General features: G+C 43.1%; 1 protein-coding gene across 2 annotated transcripts in view; it reads right to left on the bottom strand.

Annotated features, from left to right (window-relative positions):
- SYNJ2 (synaptojanin 2) overlaps positions 1-12,467 on the bottom strand; it is a 55,084-nt gene extending 42,617 nt beyond the window's left edge. Inside the window, exons 1-2 of one of the 2 annotated variants that reach the window (XM_080998363.1) lie at positions 11,383-12,467; positions 4,510-4,596 (exon numbers count right to left, since the gene is read on the bottom strand). In XM_080998363.1, coding sequence (XP_080854489.1) covers positions 4,510-4,596; positions 11,383-11,503 — 208 coding nt within the window. In that variant the 5' untranslated portion in view covers positions 11,504-12,467. The remainder of the gene's footprint in view (positions 1-4,509; positions 4,597-11,382) is intronic. The other variant, XM_080998362.1, reaches the window with a different exon arrangement.
- Between the last annotated feature and the right edge of the window lie 8,495 nt (positions 12,468-20,962).

The raw sequence follows: 20,962 nt of genomic DNA, 5'->3' as shown, positions 1-20,962 counted from the left end.
TTCCTGTATTTTTTAAAAAAACCCAAACCAAAATGAACTGTTGTTTCTGCTCATTATATAAATTTCTCCTTAAGAGTATTTGTAGTTAGAGTAACATTTTAAAACTATCTTGCGACAAAGGCAGAGAAAACATATGTATTACAGCAATAAGGAAGGAGCAGCCCCCGGGACAGGGATGGAAAACCTTCATCAGCCCAAGGGCCACATTCTTTCATGGGCAACCTTCCAGGGGCTGCATGCCAGTGGGCCAAATGTGGCCTGTGAGGGATTCAAATTTAGCTGTTTTTCTCAAACCACACCCACCTACCCCATCCTTGAAGTCATATGTAACATCAGCTGTAATATGTACTATGTAACACACAGCTGCCAATGCACAACAGGAACTTTAAAGTACGCTCCCGATTGTGAATCATCACGATCATAATCTCCAAAGCAACTTTAGTTGCCCTGGAGAGTTTTCAACATAGGGATACTCAAGAAGGTCACAGAGGAATATGTGCCGAATAGGCCCCACTTAAGCAGACCTGTACATGAGGGGGAGAAGAACAAAGCGCATGCTCTTCAACAGGATGAGTTGAACTAGTTTTATATATTATTTTCATCCTGACTGTAGCTAACTTCCTTGAACAATTTTTCAGGGTACGAGGTTACCTCATGGGGAGGTATAATGAAAAATAAAGGTAATAACCTTCTCCCTCATCACAAAGTTCTGCATTATTCTTGAGACCCCTGGTACGACACACAGCCCAAAGGATTGTTGTTGTTGTTTAGTCGTTTAGTCGTGTCCGACTCTTCGTGACCCCATGGACCAGAGCACGCCAGGCACTCCTGTCTTCCACTGGCTCCCGCAGTTTGGTCAAACTCATGCTGGTAGCTTCGAGAACACTATCCAACCATCTCGTCCTCTGTCGTCCCCTTCTCCTTGTGCCCTCCATCTTTCCCAACATCAGGGTCTTTTCCAGGGAGTCTTCTCTTCTCATGAGGTGGCCAAAGTATTGGAGCCCAAAGGATTAGTTAACCCTGTCTTCCCAAAGCCCTTCATCACCATGGAAACCTTAGGCGCAAGGACCCTCTGAATGTTCTCCTATATATTGAGAATATGCTGGCCTCAGAACCCTCTTCAGGCTCTAAACCAAATAGCAGTAAGCCTCATGGGCCCTGAATAATGGTCTGCAGCATGAAACGTCTGGACTGGCCGTGCTTGGTATGAATGCTGAGAGCCTAGTGTTTTGCCACATGCAATATAGGAAGCTGCCTTGCACTAATTCAGACAACCTTGCTCATTAACATGTGGGGTGGTCAGAAGATCGATTTAAATCTGCTGGTAGATCTCATGATGTTATTATCAGTCAATCTGTTTGCATGGCACCTTTCCAAAGTTAAAAAAAATGTTCAAGGCGGCTTACAACAGTTTATTTTATCATAAAACTTGTTATTCTTTATCAAATAATCCCAAAAGAGAGTACAATGCAGGCAAAATACAATAAAATAATACAATCAGTCAATAAGCAACATAGCGGTAAACAAAAAACCCCAGCACTCCCTCTGTGTGCTGCTGCTGGGCTTCTCCTGATCCGCCCCCCAGTCATTTTTGGGGGGGAGGGGCACAGGGAGCACACAGGGAGAAGCGCCATTGCACAAGTGGAAATCTTTGCAGAGGGTTTCCATTGATGGGGTGTGTTAAGTGAATGCTGCTCACATAATCTGTGTTTCTATGCAATTTGACCATGAATCTTACAAATCTACACACTAATAATGCTCTTCGGATACCACCTTCTTGTTATTTATGCAATTATTTATGCAATTTCTATCCCACCCTTCCTCCCAAATGAGCCCAGGGCAACAAACATCAATAAGTTAAAATAATACAGTTTAAAATGAAATAAAAACATATCTGCAACATTTAAAAACAATTTTAAAACCACCTAAAAAACTTCCCAACTAATTTAAAAAAATCATCTAATGCATTTCAAAACATTTGACCATCTTACATTTAATGCTGTACATGTCTCCTACACTGTCGTGCTATGTGCCAATATAAATTCAGACTAGAATTCATTAAGGAGATTGAACCAATGAATACAAAACACTCCCCCCCCCCCCGAGGCCCAGCCCAGAACATACTTGGCTCTTCATTCTGCTCTAGCCCATCCCAAAGGCAAATAATGGGAACTAGTGAGTTGTTCCAGCTGATCAGACCCAATATGAGTTCTGGCTTTTGAGAAACATTACCCAGGCAATCAGCTAGGCAAAACCCACCAGCCTTATAGTGCAAGTGTCTTGCATGGGAAATTGGTTGGGTTTGTAGCCTATCAATTTTGACAGCCTAACCCAGACAAAGAACTAAGACAAAGTATTCACACACAAGTTCTGCAGTATGACAAAAAGGAAGAATTTCCTACTAAACCCCTAGAAGGTCCTTAGTGCCAAAAAGTGAGACTGAAAAACCAGTGTGATTAGCTATTCTGCTTACTGTCTGAATAGCTAGTCAGAACAGTCATGCTTCCTTTTTTGTCTGTTTTATAAGCCAGCTAAGCCAAATGTTTGGATTTAAACCAGTCTTGTCTCCCCACGGTGACTAATTCATATTTCAGAAGATTTATGGAGTTTTCTGCCCAGTAGCTGGTTCAGGCTATTGCTGCTATTGCTATAAACTTTCTTTATCATCAGGCATTCTGGAAAAATCTTTCATGCTCTTACTGACTTACTACCCTCCTTAGGGAGCCTACTTGTTTCAAGGGCCGAATGACCACACTGTCTCTCCCTTCCAGCCAGCCAAACACTTCTTGCAGCAAGAAGCGAAGTGTCTAGGCAGACTCTTTTAAATTCATATTATGGAAATGAAACTGGCACCATGTATATGTCAAGAAATCCACAAATTGGTGGGTGGGATGGTTTGGACAGTATCTGCACAAATCCTATGGAGTCACAAAAACCTTTTCTATCATGGGTTGACTTCAGAAGTAACTAATGCGTTGTCAAAGTACTAGGGCAACAAGGGAAATTTCAAGGGCTGTGATTGGCCATGGCTGAGCCTCTGGTCTGTGGCACAGCCTCTTTCATGCTCTCACAACCCTTAATTAAATATGAACAGAATTCTTGGATTATTATTATTTTTGGTTTTGCATAACCACATCCCCTGACATTCCTTGTTACTGGACGTTGGAAAGTTGACTTCTTGTTCATATGATCTTGCATTCAGCTGCCCACACTCCATCATACCCTCCCTCACAAATTGTTTAAATACTTCAGATGCTTTTATGTGCATAAAACCATATGCCAGCCAACGAAGAGGCAAAGCTATAGTCCATTTATTTCATTTGCATTTTGCAATTTTGGATACCACATTCACTCTAGCCATAGCAGGTTCTCCAGAGATATGCTAGTGTCTTTAAAATACCAAAGCACCAAGATGCAAAGCAGCAACTACCATGCCACTCACCTCCCTGGCTCCATTTGTCTTGTCACAGGGCTACACCATTGCCTTCAGTCAGCAGGAAAAGAGGTTGGAGAAAAGGTTGGGAGGGGCAGTGACTATATGCTCTCTCAATGCCCCCAAGCTGTTAAAGGAATAGTCACCATCTCCTAGTGCAGACCTGTCTATCCTTGCCCACATTAGATGGCTGTAACATGAAATCCAAGGAGGGAACCATGCTCATTGTGATGAAAATGCTAGGTTCAGGAAACCCAAATTAGAAGGTCACCAGAACAGAGAAAATTGTCAATTGCAGGGCTGTAGTCTTAGTTAACCATGAACTACTGCTGTTAATAAAGCTAGTCATTCAAAATAAAAAGAAAGGGAAAAGTGCTATTCAGTAGAGCTGTTGATTCTTGGCCTGAAAAGGCTGACTTCCTTAGAATTGTTGTATTTTTAGGGGCAGGAGCTCTGTGCTTTTAACAGATATGTGCAAGCCAAAAAGGGAACAAGGGCAGCTTTCCCTAACACTGTATCTCCACGCCAGAAAAAAGGGGATCACTTGCTGCATTTCTGCCTGAGCCTCAATGCATAATAAAAGCAGAAGCCCAAAAATCTGTCTTTCATAGTTACTTGTCAGGGAGCGGCTCATAGGGTATCATTTTTCTGTGGCTGCAGCAATGCAGTTTGAGATTTTTCACCTATTGAGCATCATTTCCCCAACAGATTAAAAAAACAAAACACAAAGGCAGGACAGGAGATGGAGGATAGGAGCAGGCAAACCTATTCATGATCCTAAGCATTTACTGATAGGTAAGTCAATTAAGACTTAGTACCCAACCACTGAGGCTGTAATCTTAAACATATTTACTAAGGAAGATGCCCTTGTGTAGGGCTACCCAAGGCCAACAAGGAGCACAACAAATCTGGTAAAAATAAACAGAAGCTGTTTTCAAGTTAAAACCATTACCACACAACTCATTTTAAAGAATTAGTCCTTGAAGGTTAACCAAAGAATAGTTTCACTTCATTGTGTCGGATTGAAGGACACATTGTTCAACTTATTATTCTAAAAATGACATTAAGGTACTTACCAGCTCTTAACTGGAGTTCTCCTAAGCACCCATAAGCATCCATGAGCTTCTCATATTGCCCTTTAATTTCTTCCTTTTCTTCAGGCGCTAAGGGAATTGCACAATAAAAGACAACAATTCTTATTTATTTTTAATCCTTTGATAATACAGCAAGCCAACAGAAACTGGCGAGATTTACTTTTCTTTAAGCCTATAGTTTGTGCTAAAGTACAATAACTCATGATAAAATTAAGTCTCCTATAATAATAATAATAATAATTTATTATTTGTACCCCACCCATCTGGCTGGGTTTCCCCAACCACTCTGGGCGGCTTCCATAGAAACCAAAAATACACTAAAATATCACAGATTAAAAACTTCCCTGAACAGGGCTGCCTTAAGATGTCAGGTAGTTATTTATCGCTTTGACATCTGACGGGAGGGCGTTCCACAGGGCGGGCGCCACTACCGAGAAGGCCATCTGCTTGGTTCCCTGTAGCTTTGCTTGTCGCAATGAGGGAACCGCCAGAAGGCCCTCAGCGCTGGACCTCAGCGTCCAGGCAGAACGATGGGGGTGGAGACGCTCCTTCAGGTATACTGGGCCGAGGCTGTTTAGGGCTTTAAAGGTCAACACCAGCACTTTGAATTATGCTCGGAAACGTACTGGGAGCCAATGTAGGTCTTTCAAGACCGGTGTTATGTGGTCTCGGCGGCCGCCCACAGTCACCAGTCTAGCTGCCGCATTCTGGATTAGTTGTAGTTTCCGAGTCACCTTCAAAGGTAGCCCCACGTAGAGCGCATTGCAGTAGTCCAAGCGGGAGATAACTAGAGCATGCACCACTTTAGCGAGACAGTCCGCGGGCAGGTAGGGTCTCAGCCTGCGTACCAGGTGGAGTTGGTAGACAGCTGCCCTGGATACAGAATTGACCTGCGCCTCCATGGACAGCTGTGAGTCCAAAATGACTCCCAGGCTGCACACCTAGTCCTTCAGGGGCACAGTTACCCTATTCAGGACCAGGGAGTCCTCCACACCAGCCCGCCCCCTGTCCCCCAAAAACAGTACTTCTGTCTTGTCAGGATTCAACTTCAATCCATTAGCCGCCATCCATCCTCCAACCACCTCCAGGCACTCACACAGGACCTTCACCGCCTTCACTGGTTCTGATTTGAAAGAGAGGTAGAGCTGGGTATCATCTGCATATTGATGGACACAGTCCAAACCCCCTGATGATCTCTCCCAGCGGCTTCATATAGATGTTAAAAAGCATGGGGGAGAGGACGGAACCCTGAGGCACCCCACAAGTGAGGGCCCAAGGGTCTGAACACTCATCCCCCACCACCACTTTCTGAACACGGCCCAGGAGGAAGGAGCGAAACCACTGTATAACTGCCCCCAGCTCCTCTAGACGGTCCAGAAGGATGTTATGGTCGATTGTATCAAAGGCCGCTGAGAGATCCAGCAGAACTAGGAAACAACTCTCACCTTTGTCCCTAGCTCGCCGGAGATCATCAACCAGCGCGACCAAGGCAGTTTCAGTCCCATGATGAGGCCTGAATCCCGATTGGAAGGGATCCAAATGGTCCGCATCCTCCAGGCGTGCCTGGAGTTGTTCAGCAACCACACACTCAATCACCTTGCCCAAGAATGGAAGATTTGAGACTGGGCGATAGTTGGCCATACTGGCCGGGTCTAAAGATGGTTTTTTAAGAAGCGGTTTAATGACTGCCTCTTTCAGCGGATCTCGGAATGTTCCCTCACAGAGGGAAGCATTTACCACCACGCAGAGCCCATCGCCCAGCCCTTCCCGGCTTGCTTTTATTAACCAGGATGGGCAAGGATCAAGGAGACAGGTGGTTGGTTTTATGTGTCCAAGCAGCCTGTCCACATCCTCGGGGGTAACGGATTGAAATTGATTCCATACAACTTGACCAGACAGAGCTCTAGCACTCTTCCGCCCCAGCCCTGCTCCCACGGTGGTGTCTAGCTCCTTCCGAATATGAGTGATTTTATCTGCAAAATACTTTGCAAAATCGTTGCAGGAAATCTTGGGGTCTTTACAAGGCCCCGGTGGTAAAGGTGGTTCCGTTAAATTGCGAACCACCTGAAAGAGTCTCCTGCTACTATTTTCTGCAGATGCAATAGAGGCGGTGAAGAAAGTCTTCTTCGCCGTCGCTATCGCCACTTGGTAGGCTCGACGTTGAGCTCTAACCTGTGTCCGGTCAGATTCGGAGTGAGTTTTCTGCCACCGATGCTCTAGCCGTCTCAGCGATTGTTTCATCGCCCTCAGCTTCGAAGAAAACCACGGGGCTGTCCAGGCTCCATGCAATCGGAGAGGGCGCTTCGAAGCCAGACAGTCAATAGCCCTGGTTAACTCCGCATTCCAGTGGGCCACCAGGGAATCAGCTGAAAGGCCATCAACATGGGATAAAGCATCCCCTACCACTCTCTGGAAACCATTTGGATCCATTAAGTGGCGGGGGCGGACCATCCGAATTGGTCCCACCTCCCTGCAGAGGGGAAGGGTCGCGGAGAAGTCCAGTTGCACCAGGAAGTGATCTAGATGCCACAATACTTTTACAGCCCAATTCTACTCATGGTTACTCAGAGGTAAGTTGCAACAAAATCAGTGAGACTAACTCCATAGTAAATATGCACAGGGTCAGGCCATTTGGCTTCTTTCACAACCTCTTACGCTGCACTGAGTAGGAGAAGTTGGGGTGTGATATATATGCTCTGCAAGGGCCAGAAAGAGATGTCTCCCTAAGAAGACTTATCTTATGTGTTGAGCAACTTGACTACAAACTTACATACAGTGCTAATACAGTGGTACCTCGGGTTACATACGCTTCAGGTTACATACGCTTCAGGTTACAGACTCCGCTAACCCAGAAATAGTATCTCGGGTTAAGAACTTTGCTTCAGGATGAGAACAGAAATCGTGCTCCAGCAGCACGGCAGCAGCAGGAGGCCCCATTAGCTAAAGTGGTGCTTCAGGTTAAGAACAGTTTCAGGTTAAGACCGGACCTCCAGAACGAATTAAGTACTTAACCCGAGGTAACACTGTAATACATTTCAGAGATTGACAGTTTTGCATCAACCTTCTATCTCTGGGCCCAATAAACATGTGTGCAGTGGAATGTGTCCCTACATCTTGGCTACATTCTTCCATACAGTACTATCAATATATTTTAGTCATTATCCAATACACTTTAAGGCAGGTCTAACTGAAGATAATTCTCTATGCATGCAATTGGGAATCCTGCTGTGATTCTAGAGCTTTCTCACTTGTAGGAGAGAAAGAAATAACAGAGCCATTCCCTGTGCAAATCTTCACATCTTTATCTCCCAATTAAAGTACAATGGAGTCACTGGATCAGGAAATGCATAAGTAGACAAAGGAATGACTGTAGTAATAGACTACAGTAAAACTGTAAAAATAAAGTAATGATATTTAAAGACGTAGGCAAGTGTTGAAGAATGCAAGCAATGTTTGGACTTTGTCATAATCATGCCTCCTAAGAGAAAAGAGGGTTGAAACCAAAGAGTTCATTCCCTTCTTTCAATCAGCAAGTAGAAATAAGCTTTAAACAGCATGTTGGTTATTGTTCACTGTTTATGAAATTTTGGAATGACAAATATGAGGATGATATCCATCCATATAATGTTTTTTTCTTCATTGTAACCCTATAGATCATGTAAGGTTATGTATGTAGAGATATTGTATTGTTCAGAATACACACCCACACTTTGGTTATTACAGAAAACAAAGCCTTTATACCAAGGTTTGTCCCTAATTAGTAACATATGCTTAACGTTCTGGAAGCAACAACAGAAACCCACAACATTCAGATATCATTGAGCCTTCAGAAGATTGCAAAGCAATTGCACTTTAAACGTATCAAACGTTTAAAAATAAAAAATACTTGGGTTTGTAAAAAATATTATTGCAGTTAAGATGAATGAGGTTGATACTCATGGGTATGCAATGTAATGCAGGGCACTATCCAAGTTTTCTCAATCTGAGGCTGGCTTCTCTAAGGAGCAGGCTGTGGCCAGAATCGTTCACAATCCTGCCCCTGGGTGGGTATGTATTATGTCAGGAGGTTAAAAATTCTAGAAGACCTGTTCCCCTCCACTAGCAGTTATGCTAACAGAACCAATGGCAAAACCCTTCATTTTTCACAGGTACTTTGTATTGCATTTCTTCTTCTTCTTAATAGTCTATAATACCATCTCATATAATATAGATCTTATACAAGTTTACATGGGAGGTAAGTCCAACTGAACTCAGCAGGGTTTACATACATCATTTTATTTGTATGCCACCTTTCCATAGATAAAACCATGCTCAAGGTGGCTTACAACATGAGGGAAAAAATTATATAATTACAAATACAGTGGAACCTCGGTTTTTGAGCACCTCAGAAGCCGAACGTTTCGATTTTCAAATGCTGAAAACCCGGAAGTAATTGCTTCCATTTTCAAATGCACCTCGGAAGTTGAATGGCTTCCGAAGTGCGTTTCTCAATTTTCTCAATTTAATTTTGCGCCTCAGTTGTCGAATGTTTCGGAAGTCGAACAGTCTTCCAGAACAGATTACGTTCGACAACTAAGGTTCCACTGTATAACAAAAATAGTCATAAACAATAAACAACACACATCAAAAAGTACCCAACCAAACTGAACAATTTCCACATTAAAACATCATCAAATCTAATAAAAAAGGTACAAAAATTAATATTGATAACAGCAACAATCCCATCAGCAACAAAAAACCCCTAAGCAATACACCAACCTGTTCAACAGCCTCAGCTTTTGCAGCTGGAGTCTGTCAGGGCCCTGCCCACCCAGGGCAGGTGGAAAAGGGCCTGCAAGGCAGAGAGCAGTTCTTCCAAGACTCACAGCCAAGGTGGCTTACATCTCATCAGACATGCACAGAATTGTACTGTTAAAGCTGAGTACAGCAATCCTAATGAGGGGCCAAGGAGGCAAGCAGCAAGCAGATCCTCCAGTACCTCTGAGTCCAGTCAGCTCCTACCAACCAAAGAGGAGGGTGAGAGCAACTATTTTAGTTGCTCGTTCTAAGCATCAGGCCCCAGCAGATCCAGCACCCTTCTCCAAAACGTCTACTTTCATGTCTTTCCACTGATGACTCACCGTGATAACATACCACCTGCTTCAGCAGAGCTAGGGCTTCCCCCTGCCACTGGAGCTCTTCTTGGCTGACAGAGACCAATGGGGAGGTGATTGTGCACCATCCTAACACTTACACACACCAGCCACCAGCATTGTATGGTTAGGATTGCTCTACAAACTCCCCTCTCCTATCTCAAAGTGCGCAAGTCCTGCAGTATGCAAGTTTTTTGTAATTAACATTACCCCGAGACAGACATTTTCTAGATACGTATGGCCCAGGACAGATAATATCAATGATACATAGTAGATGGGATTGCATCCCTTCAAGAAGTCACAAGTGAAGCAGAACAGATTCATGGAAGAATAGAAAAGGGACGGAGAGAGTATCTTAAAATATTAATCCAATATTAATCTTTAAAGTACACATAAATAATTTGTTTTCTTGATAAAATAAATAGGCCATCAAGCTCACATTTGTGTGACATGTTGACCATTTCATTTTTCACTTATAAATGCTTTGCAAATATCTCAATCAGGTTTTCTTTACTGCAGTCCACCAATCACATACAATTTCCCAAAACTGACTCAATAAACCTTCCTGTTTTTGTTCCTGGCCCAGAACTGTAAAACTGCTTGGTAGAGTTGTCAAGCTCCTGGTTGCAGATAGACAACACGTGACTTTAGTTAGGCCAAGCATTTCCAACTATGGTCCATGGACCACCAGTGGCCAGGCAGCTTAATTCAGGTGGTCCACGGCATGTCTGTAGATTTGTGGTGGGAGGCAGGAGACAGCACATCCGTCACATTAAATATATTGAGTCTTGATTGCATTCTAATTGCTTCTTTTATTTCTTATCTCGTATTTTACTGCATTACAATTTGACTGTTATGAAATATAACAACTTACAATATAGAAGAAATAAAAAAGCGATAAAATACAATTAAAAAATCATGCAGCGTCTGCTACAAGTGGGCAAAAAAACAATGAAGTGCTCTGCAAAGACCCTCAGCAATTTTCCATGGGGAAAAAAAGATTGGGAACCACTGAGTTAGGCCATTACTTCTGTAGCCTTTTAGCAGGGAATTCAACAGTGGGTGGTGATAAGGGGTGGAGTCATTGCAGTTTGGAAAAAAAGGCTGCATTTCCCTCTCCTTTTTGAAAGTTGGCTACAGCCATAGAACACAGCTGAAACTCTGAAGACAAAACACAGTCCTCCCTCTTACAATATCCAATTCACATCTCTGTCTCCTCCTGTACCAGCACCCAAAACACCACATAAACACAGGTTTATTAATTTATGGAACCCATGGCAACAAGATGCAGCGATAGCCTTAGACCTAAATGGCTTCAAATGGTTGTTTTCCCCCTTTCTCCAAGGGATTTGCCATAGTAACCTGAACAGCTGCCTAGCAAGCCATCCAGAGGTTTGGGCCTCCAACTCCCATCATTCCTGAGAGCATTGAGAACTCTGGCTGGGACTGATGGAAGTTGGAGTCCAGAAACATCTGGAAGGTGCCAGGTGGCAGGAGGCTGCCCTACAGGGCCTCCAAGCTCAGGAGCAGTGTAGCTCTCGGAATGCCAGTTGCAGCCAGGGGGCAGGAGGCAAACGGCGAGGGAGGGCCCGTTGTCTTTATGGCTGGATGTTGGACTGGCAGCGCCACCTCCAACCCGGTGGGTGGGGGGCTCCAAGAGTAGCAAGGTCGCCCACCTCCCCACCCTCTCCCCGCCCCACCCACTTGGGCGCGAGGCACTTACTGAGGGTGGCCATCGTGCCGGCTTCCAGCAGCAGGCAGTCCTGGCGGCCGCGCGCCTCCAGCAGGGCGCTCGCCGTGGGTTCCTGCTTCCACAACACCCTCAGCCCTTTGCTCAAAGCCATGGCAGCCGCTTTCCATGGAGGGGGAAGGAGGGAGAGGAAGGGGAAAGTCAGTCACACCAGGGCAGCCGGGTGGGAAAGAAGGCCTCCTCCTCTGAAACAAGACACACACACACGCCCCAGAAAACAGTCACGAGAAACTGGGCGGCGTGAGGGAATTTTCTCCCCACAACTTCTCAGCTGCCAGAAGTTCGTTCCAAAGGAAAACGGAGCAACAGCTTCCCGGTGGTGGTGTGTGCTTTTAAATAATTAAGAAAGGTTTGAAAGGAGACGTTGAAAGAAGAGGAGACGGGTATCTCCAAACAAAATATTTTAAAAAAGTAAAAAATAAAAACACCACCCCACGCCGCTGAGGTGTTCCCTCGACTGGAAAGTTGTCCGCCTCGTGGGAGGCTGGAAAGTACTTAGCTGCCTCCTTCGCGCGCCCTGAGCATCTTCTGAAGACAAGTCGCAGCTGAGTCTCCTCTTTGTGTAAGTCAAGCAAGTTTCTAGTCACAAGCCTCCGGCCGGCGGTGCAGGAAAGGAAGAGAGGTCAAAATGCTCTTTTTTCTGCAAAGAGAGGGGGGGCATTGGAAAAACGTCCCCCCTTCGCGCAAGTTGTTCTTGCCCAATTTCCGGACTTTCTGTTTCCTTGTTGGAAAATCCCTCCCTGTTTCCCGCTACCGCCCAGGGCGGCGGCGACGTCGTCGTCTTCTTTCTTCCACGCCGCTCTCTTTCTTTCTCTCTCTCCCCCTTTTTTTCTTTTTCTTTTTCCTGCGTAAACTTTCTGGACGAGTTCAAGTTCCTCGAGTCTCCGCCTCTTTCTCCTCCTCGGGGGACAGGTGAGAGGCGATGTGTCTCCGCCCTGTTTCCCTTCCCAGAGAGCTGCAAGATTATCACACTGGCTCCCCCAAGAGGAGAGGCAACTGCGGTGCTCTTTTCTCTCCAAACAGAGAGAGTCAGAGGGACAGGCAGATGCTGGCAAAGCGAGAGGCTGAAAGGGAGGGGACACAAGGCAGCTGGATTGGCCATCAGCCAGAATTTCTACAGTCCCCCCCCCCTGCATTCTTCCTCACTTCCTGCCCCAGTGAAATACTTTAGCTCTGCTCACCAGCTGTTCACTTTTTGTTGTGATGAACCAAGTGTTGAATTTCTTTCATGCATAGGGCTGCTGAGTATATGCATATAGGGCTGGACGCAGAAGTTCCCTACATGTTCAGTAGAGTGTAGACACAGGAAAGACTCCTGTGTGTACACTAGGATGGGAAGGTTCACACAGAAATCTAGTAATGTAGACTGCTATTCCCAGTTTCAAATGTCAACCAAACAGAGAAATCAGAGCATTTGACCACCATACCCTAACTTTGTGCTTCAGTAGGTGTTAGATGTTGGGGTAATTAGATGTGCTCCCTCTCTTGCACACTCTGTACTGAACTCATGAAAGAGGTATCAATTTCCACATTTTATTAATTTTTGTTCAGCAATATTTATACATATCGTGTTGCTGGGTTCAGAGTGTAGATTTGTACAGCTTTACAGTCAAACTATGATATAATTTCATTTGGGCTGTTCTAGTGATGGTGTCTTGTCCATATCAGCTCCAGCCCAGTTTTCAATCCAACTCTCTTATTGGTAGAAGAAAATGGGGGGGTAGGGGGGAATGCCTTCAGTCGGGACCATTTCACACCATACTGTTACAGCTGCCATTTACCATCTGTTTGCTTGCTAATGGTAAGGGATGATGGGTTGTTAATCCCTCAGTGGGAGTTAACAAATTGAAGCTATGATGGTTTATATGTAGTGTTGGATCATGGACAAGTGTTTTGTGGTGAGAGGGGGACAAAAGAAAGGAGATGGCAGCCTAAACTTGGAAATGGATAGCTGTGAGCTTAGCTCTGATCACACAGCAGTGATTGGAGCATTTTTCTAGAAAAAGAGGTGCCAGAGCTCACCATGAACTTCTCCCTTGTTCTCTTAGTATTATGGCCAACAATTACAGCCAGTTGCAACACACCAGCACCAGTATACAAGCCCCAAATAGGGACACCACAACTCAGAATATAAGGCATGCAGGATAGGGCCAAAGTACTATGGCTTTGTGTTATGTGTACATTTGTCTTCTCAGAACTACTGAAATGTCCTGTGCCTCAGGATTCCACACATAAACATGCAACAGGAGTTCACACTCCATGGTGAAGGACAAAAGCAGCATGGCATACCTGCCAATCCCCCGTTGGCTGTGTGAGAAGAGAGATGTTCTGTGGAGTGTCCACAGAGTTCACTTCCCGTCCTTCTTTTTCTTTTTTGTTTACTTATTTCATAGAAACATAAGAAGACCCTGCTGGATCAAGCCTGTCTAGTCTAACATCCTGTTCTCACTGTGGCCACACACAGATGCCTGTGGGAAACTGGCAAGCAGGACCTGAGCACACAAGCACTCTCCCCTCCTGTGGCTTCCAGCAACTGGTATTCAGAAGCATCACGGTCTCCAACCTGTCCTTATAACTCATTCTTCCTCCCCAAGGGGAGTCCAGGATGGCTCATAACAATAAAGTTACACAAAGCAATTCAAAACATTATAATATATTACAGACAGCAGTTAAAACCAGCCGTATAAAAAAATTTCATAACATTATTGGCCAAAATAATCTGGGTAAATAAGGAAGTCTTCACATGTTTCCTGAATTTCCCTTGGGTGGTGATGCTGACAATGGCCTGTCCCAGATCCCCATTCTTCATGTTATTGCTGGTAGTGGAACCATAAGACAGGCTTCTCTCCCTGGTTGCAAATTTCAGCTTGGAAGGTAGTAGAGAAGGCAGCCAATCATCTTCCAGGCACTTGAGTCCCAAGCCATTAATGTTGCTGACTCTCCATGGGCAAGGTGACTTCCACCTGAAGGATTTGTACATTTAGTGAGCTATCAGTTGTTGCCCTTGTGAGACTACAGTTGTGGCCTCTTTACTTGTATGTTCCTTTACATTCTCTGGCAAAGTCCTCCTTTTTCTGGCATGATAGTTATTCCTACCCCCTACCCCTTAGGACTTGATCCCTCACATCAAAAAGCCTGTATGTTCTCTTGGCTAGCCTTGAGCCAAATAAACTTTGAAGCTTCCTGGGTATGCAGTTGGGTGGTTCCACTTCCTTTTCCTTCTCTAGGTACCCATTGTGTTCTGCAAAAACACCCAACCTTGCAACCCTATAGAGCTGTCCCTGCTACCCTGCCTATGTGTCCTTACTCCCAACCCTAGTGGGTCACTGCAGAAACATCTTCCAGAGATTAGCCAATTAAGAAATGTTTGTGTCTGTTCCCTAAACAAAAGACGGGGTGGGGGGTTGGGGGTGGGGAGGAGAATCTTTCTTGAGATGCCACAAGGTAGCATTCTACCTGAATATCCCAGGGCTTTGGGTTTAGGACAATGTTCCCACATAGTTGCAATGGTTATGTTTAAAACCTGGCTGTGGTGGAAGGCAGGGTGGTGGTGCATAAACTTGACAGGATGTAGAAAGAAGTCTGTGTTTTGAGAATTTTTTGAGTGTATGTGAGAAAGGGGATCTATTCAACATTTATCAAGAAGTTCTACCCTCCCTGCTTCTTTTACTCTAACTGCATTGTAAACTATTTTTTCCCTAGCTGTAATATTTGGTTTGTGTTTGAATCACTTTCTGAACATTGGTCTTTTGCAAACTGTAATCTTTGCTTCATAATTATTGAATGTCGAAGAGACCACCCATTCTTGTATTTGGTTTATTTTTACAAACTATTTTAAGTGTTTCTCACTGTCACACATGCCATGCCACACACTTTTCAGTAGGGGATATATATCTGAGGTGCCTGTTGTCTATCAAAGGCCAAACTAAATGTGACCAGCTCTCAGATGTGGAAGGGAATGGCCAGCACTCATTGACGGAGCACATGCTTTGCACACGCAAGGTTCCAGGATCATTCTCCAGTTAAATAAGGCTGCCATATTTCAAAAAGTGAAAATCTGGACACAAAAGTTGTTGAGATTTTTTTTTAGTTTTGCAAAATCTATTTTAAGAAAAGTAAGTTTTTGAGCTATTTTTAAAGAAAATTTGCCAGAATATACACTTCCAAAATGGGTTGTCATACGTCCGAATTTTCCTGGACATTAAATTGATTTCTGCCCAGGCGCTGTTACAAATGGTTGAATCCCGGCTATGTCCGGTAAATTCCAGACATATGGCAACCCTAAGTTAAAGGATCTTGGGCAGCAAAACTACTGGGAAATATGTCTTTCTGAGATCTTAATAGTCACTGCCACATGGGAGTTGATAATGCTAGGCTAGATGAAGCAGTGGTCTGTGTCACTATAAGGCAGCTTCATATTTATTTAGGTATCCTGCCTTTCCTCTGGAGAATGACAAAGATAAAGATGTGCTGGGGCAGCAAGGTCATGAAAGGGCAGAACGACCTTATTTCAGTAGATACAGGAAGAAGGAAGTATGTCACCTGGGGTTAAAAAAGCAAGCCAAGTGGTGAGTCATCTAAGACCTACTGTGACATATTTTCTAAGCACTTAGAAGGCAATGTTGCTCATATGCACTCTGACCTAGATATCATCATTAATACAGTTCCAGTTCCATTTGCTGCAGCCTGAGGATGTAGCCAAGGTGCCTGGAGAGGTTTTCCCAGTAACATGTACTCTCAACCATTTCTCAACTTGGTTACTGGAGCCAAAGTGAGCTCAATGGCTCCAGAAGGTTATAAATGCTGCACTGGCAGAGGAAATGGTTCTTGCCACTCTGAAGTAGATGGTTCTGAGACCACACCTGGGAGATTGTAACAATTATCAGCTACTTGCCAACACCCCCTTTTGGCAAGGTCCTTGAGAGGTGATGGTGATTTCACCAGGGTGCTATTGGATGAAACAGATTATCAAGGCCAATTAGAATATAGGTCCGGGGGCGATTTGGTATTAAAACATGATTGGTTGACCTCATAGGAGCCAACTCCAAAGGGGCCAAGTCCTGCACTAGCAGACCTTCTGCTGTTTAGTTTATTCCAGCCCACTGCCATCTTCCTAGCCTAACCTAGGGTTGGAATAATTCTATTTGGCATTTGGAAGAAATGCAGGGCTCCCCCCTCCCCCCAAAGAGAAAAACTCTCTGCATCCTTTATATATTCTTAGATCTTACCTCTGTACTTTAAAAACATAGAATCTCTTAGCAAAAACAGACTTGCCATGACAGATGCAAAACCTTTCCTATTAAAAGTCTGTTTTTAGCAGCAGCTGTTTAAAAGCTTGACTCCTTTCATCCCAAAACTATTTGCAGATGAGTAAATTTTAGCTAGACCATATTTATTTAGGCAGAGAGAGTGAACAGACAACCATATTTTTTGTAGTCTTATTTTGTTTTGACTCTCCAAAAGGAGCTGGTATAGTATAGTGGCTTAGAGGCTAAACTATGAATCAAGAACTTCTTGGTTCAGAATATGTCATCAGACTCTTAACATGTTTTTTAACATGTCTAATGTGGTTTCTTAACATGTTTTATAAGTTCATCTGACTTTTGAAAAATGTGCTAAGCGCGTGTATTAAAGATAATAGAAGGAGAAGCAAAATCACATCTGTAGAAGTACTCGGGGAAATTGTATCCGTCAAACAGGAGGTGGTGAGAATGAAGCTTTCTTGTTCAGTTAATGAATTGTTCCCATTAATAACAATTTATTTAAATCCCATTGAGTTGTATCCTCCTCTCAGCATGAACAAGCAATCAGCAGAGAAATCACCCACTGAGTTTCAATTAAACTCTATTAATGATAGCTATTAAAATACCTCTAAAGTTAAAAAAAAACCAAAACCACCAAAACAACCCTATGAATAGAATCTTGCATTTTTAATGTTGACTCTGTTGATGTTATCTTTCCTATGATCATTGTGTGCATGCATTCAAATAAGGAAATTAGGCACATCCAAACTAATACGTACTACTTTTGCATGAGTATATTGAAAAAAGAGGTATGCAGAAGTTAAGTATTGCCCAATGTCCCAAGTACATTAATGATCAAGTTGATTATCTTTTAGAAAGTCCAGGTTCACTGTAGGGAAATGCATTGAGCAAGAGTTTTTGGTATATTAAGTATATATTTTATTTTATATTTGCCAAATTCAAGATGGGTCCTTTCATGCTCTTTATAACAAAGTTAAATGCTAGAGTCCTGAATCCACGTAGTAACAAATGACACTTAAGGCTGCATCACAAATACCTGGCTGACAACTGCTCCTGCTCACAAGTACAGTATGTGACCCCTCTAAATTTGGAGCCACTGAGTTTAACAATGAGATGTTGACTTTATTAGCCTTCTGAGTTGTTGATATTTTGGCCAGGATCTAAAGAACAGTTAAACTAGCTTCTCCAAGTCTGTTATTGGTATGAGCTTTCGTGTGCAGGCACACTTCTTCAGATACATGCACACAAAAGCTCATACCAAGAACAAACTTATTGGTCTCTAAGGTGCTACTGGAAGGAATTTTTAAATTTTGTTTTGACTATGGCAGACCAACACGGCTACCCACCTGTAACTAGCTTCTCCAAGGTGAGCCCAAGAGAGATATAGTTATTTTTATCAAATGGTTGCTCCCCACCCACAACTTCATGACAAACTGCAAATGGTTTGCAATATGGCAGAAAATGGGACAGCACACACTCAGTGCATGAGCCTACATTGCTCCATGGAATACAGACTGCATGTTGAAAATGCCTCCTATCATTGCAGGAGTCCTTTCACGGGGGGGGGGGGGAATCACCCTCACATCTAGGGTAAAAACATTTAGAAAGATTGAGGATCCATTCAAGTAACAGTGCTTACATTTAAAAAAAAAAATATATATAAAATCATATAACTCTGGGGCTGGAAGGGACCACGAGGATCATCTAGCCCAACCCCCTGCCATGCAGGAATCTTTTTGCCCAACATGCTGCTCAAACCCATGACCCTGAGATTAAGTCTCATACTCTACCAACTGAGCTATCCCAGTGGGTCTAAGCAGTGGGAGTAATTAAAAGGACTTTCAAGATGGTTGTTAATCAGGGCAGTGCCATTGCAAGATGGTCATATGTTTAATTTACTCTGGTCTTCCTGCAGCCCAGGTCAAATCTGTCTTTTCAACAGATCCTGTTCTAGACAGTGAAGCATAAGACGCATAACAACTATCATGGAAAAATAAGAAATCTCACTATATACATGGGCATGAATTGATGCTCAAAAAGATGAGTGCCCCATAGGACAAGGTGTGGGTAAATGCTTTCCTTTGGGAAATCACTCCCCCCCCCACACACTTAAGTATTGGGAGCTTATCTATCTCCCTTATTTGTTTTTCACTTGAGAGCAGGATTTAAATTGACTTTTTGTTAAGCCACTTTTGCTGGATTGCAGAGAGTGTGCTAAGCAGGGCAGCAGCCAGCAATTATTATTTTACTAAGCTAGATGCTTGATGCAGCTGCCTCCTTACAGCGTCAACTGTTGAGGCAGCCACAAAGCAGTCCTGCTTTGAAAAGGGGAAATTGTTCTAGTTAAAGTAGGATTACCAGATATTCCCGGGGACAGTCCCCAGATTTGCAAATCTGTCCCTGGGAAATGTGGTGGCAGCAGCCTCAGCAGCCCGGAGCCAGCCTAGTAGCGCAGTTGGTTCTGGCTGCCTTCATGGGCTGCTCGCTGCCGTGGTGCCCGCCATTTTGTGCACAACACATCATATGGGGACTTTCGGGTTACATATCTCGGGTTACATACGCTTCAGGTTACATACACTTCAGGTTACAGAATCCGCTAACCCAGAAATAGTGCTTCAGGTTAAGAACTTTGCTTCAGGATGAGTACAGAAATCGTGTTCTGGTGGCGCGGCGGCAGCAGGAGGCCCCGTTAGCTAGAGTGGTGCTTCAGGTTAAGAACAGTTTCAGGTTAAGAACGGACCTCTGGAACAAATTAAGTACTTAACCCGAGGTACCACTGTACAATATGGATGTGTGCTTGGGCCCAGGGTATTTTGCCTCACCATCCCCACTACTGACTCCCTGTTGCTACTCAGCTTCCAAAAAAAAAAAAAAAAAAAAAAGTGTCCCCGGATTCATTGAAAAAAAATCTGGTCACCATAAGTTATGGATAGGTATGCTACTTTTTTAGGTACCTTGGCTGAAATGTTTAACAGTTTGAAAATTAACTGACAAACTGCAGTCCCAAGAGGTTAAAAAAAGTTGATATAGATGGAAATTTTCTTGGTTAATATGCGTTTGCATCTCAGCATAGTGTGTTTCCTTTCTTTTAATGCAGCTAGTCTCAAAGTGCAGGGAGATATCTCAGATGCTATGAAGGGAAATGCATAATTATCTATACTACAGGAAATACATTAGAGAACTGCACAATTAAAGCTAATGAGTTCTAAATTAATCAACAGTAGCAACCAAATATTCTTTAAAGAGCCAATTGAAGTGATACAAAAAAATACCTGTATTAAGAATATCCAGTGTAAGCTGTGTCAACAAACTTGGCTTCAAGTGTGAGTTGTAGTGGTTTATTTAACTTAAGAGTGTTCCTTAAGTTTTTGCTTTTTGTTAATACTATTAAAGCTGAGTTGCAGATACAAATGATAAAATTTTCACCCTTGAAATAAGTACTCTTATTATTGCAAAAACGCTCAGAAATTATGGGTTTTGCTTTTAATTTTAAGGCTGAGGGCTACCAAACAATGAGACATTATGCAGCAAAATTTTATCATTTTGTTACCTGCAGGTTGGCATAATCTACATAGTTTAAAACCAAAACTAAAAAAGAAGTTTTGTTGCAATAGCTACTCATTATTGTTTAACAAAATTAAAATCAACTTCAGTTGCTGAAATGTCAACATTTATTCATCTCATTTATCATTGCTGCCATTTTTAATAATGGCAGAAGTGCAATATTAGAAAGTAGCCCCCAAGCTAAATTTCATAACCGACTGCTAAAAATGATTTCCAGTCATGCCTATGTTCTGGCTAACTTTGAGCAGTACCTAGCCTAGATATGGAGGGTGGAGTTTAAACACAACTCTCCTAAAAAGACAAAAAGTTACACTTTTGTAAATCAAGAAAATCTTTAATAATAAAAAAGACAAAAAGTTACTATATATTATTGGATTTTTTGTGTAGAAGCAGATATATGCCCCTAAATATATTTCTTATGAGATATATAAGGAAATCTGGAGATGATGTTTGTACATAAGGTTTCACGCTACCAAGATTCAAGGCAACTTTAAGCTCTTTCAGGATGTAATATAGTAACTAGAATGATATTTGTGCAGAAGCTTTGTAGATTTCAAGCACTTAAAAGAAGCCTCTTACTGCCAGGAGAAAATTGCAACTTTGGTTCAAAAACTGCATCCTAAAATAAAATAGGAGATGTGTCCTTGGTGAAAAGTACAGATGTGGTGGTACCTGCAAACACCTGTTTTTATAGAGTAGCAAAATAATGGGGGGGGGGCACAAAG

This window comes from Podarcis pityusensis (genome assembly GCF_964106645.2).
Source record: "Podarcis pityusensis genome assembly, chromosome: 3".
Classification (NCBI taxonomy): Eukaryota; Metazoa; Chordata; class Lepidosauria; order Squamata; family Lacertidae; genus Podarcis; species Podarcis pityusensis.
Note: the sequence above shows the minus strand (reverse complement) of the source record. Positions and strands in the feature narration are given on the sequence as shown.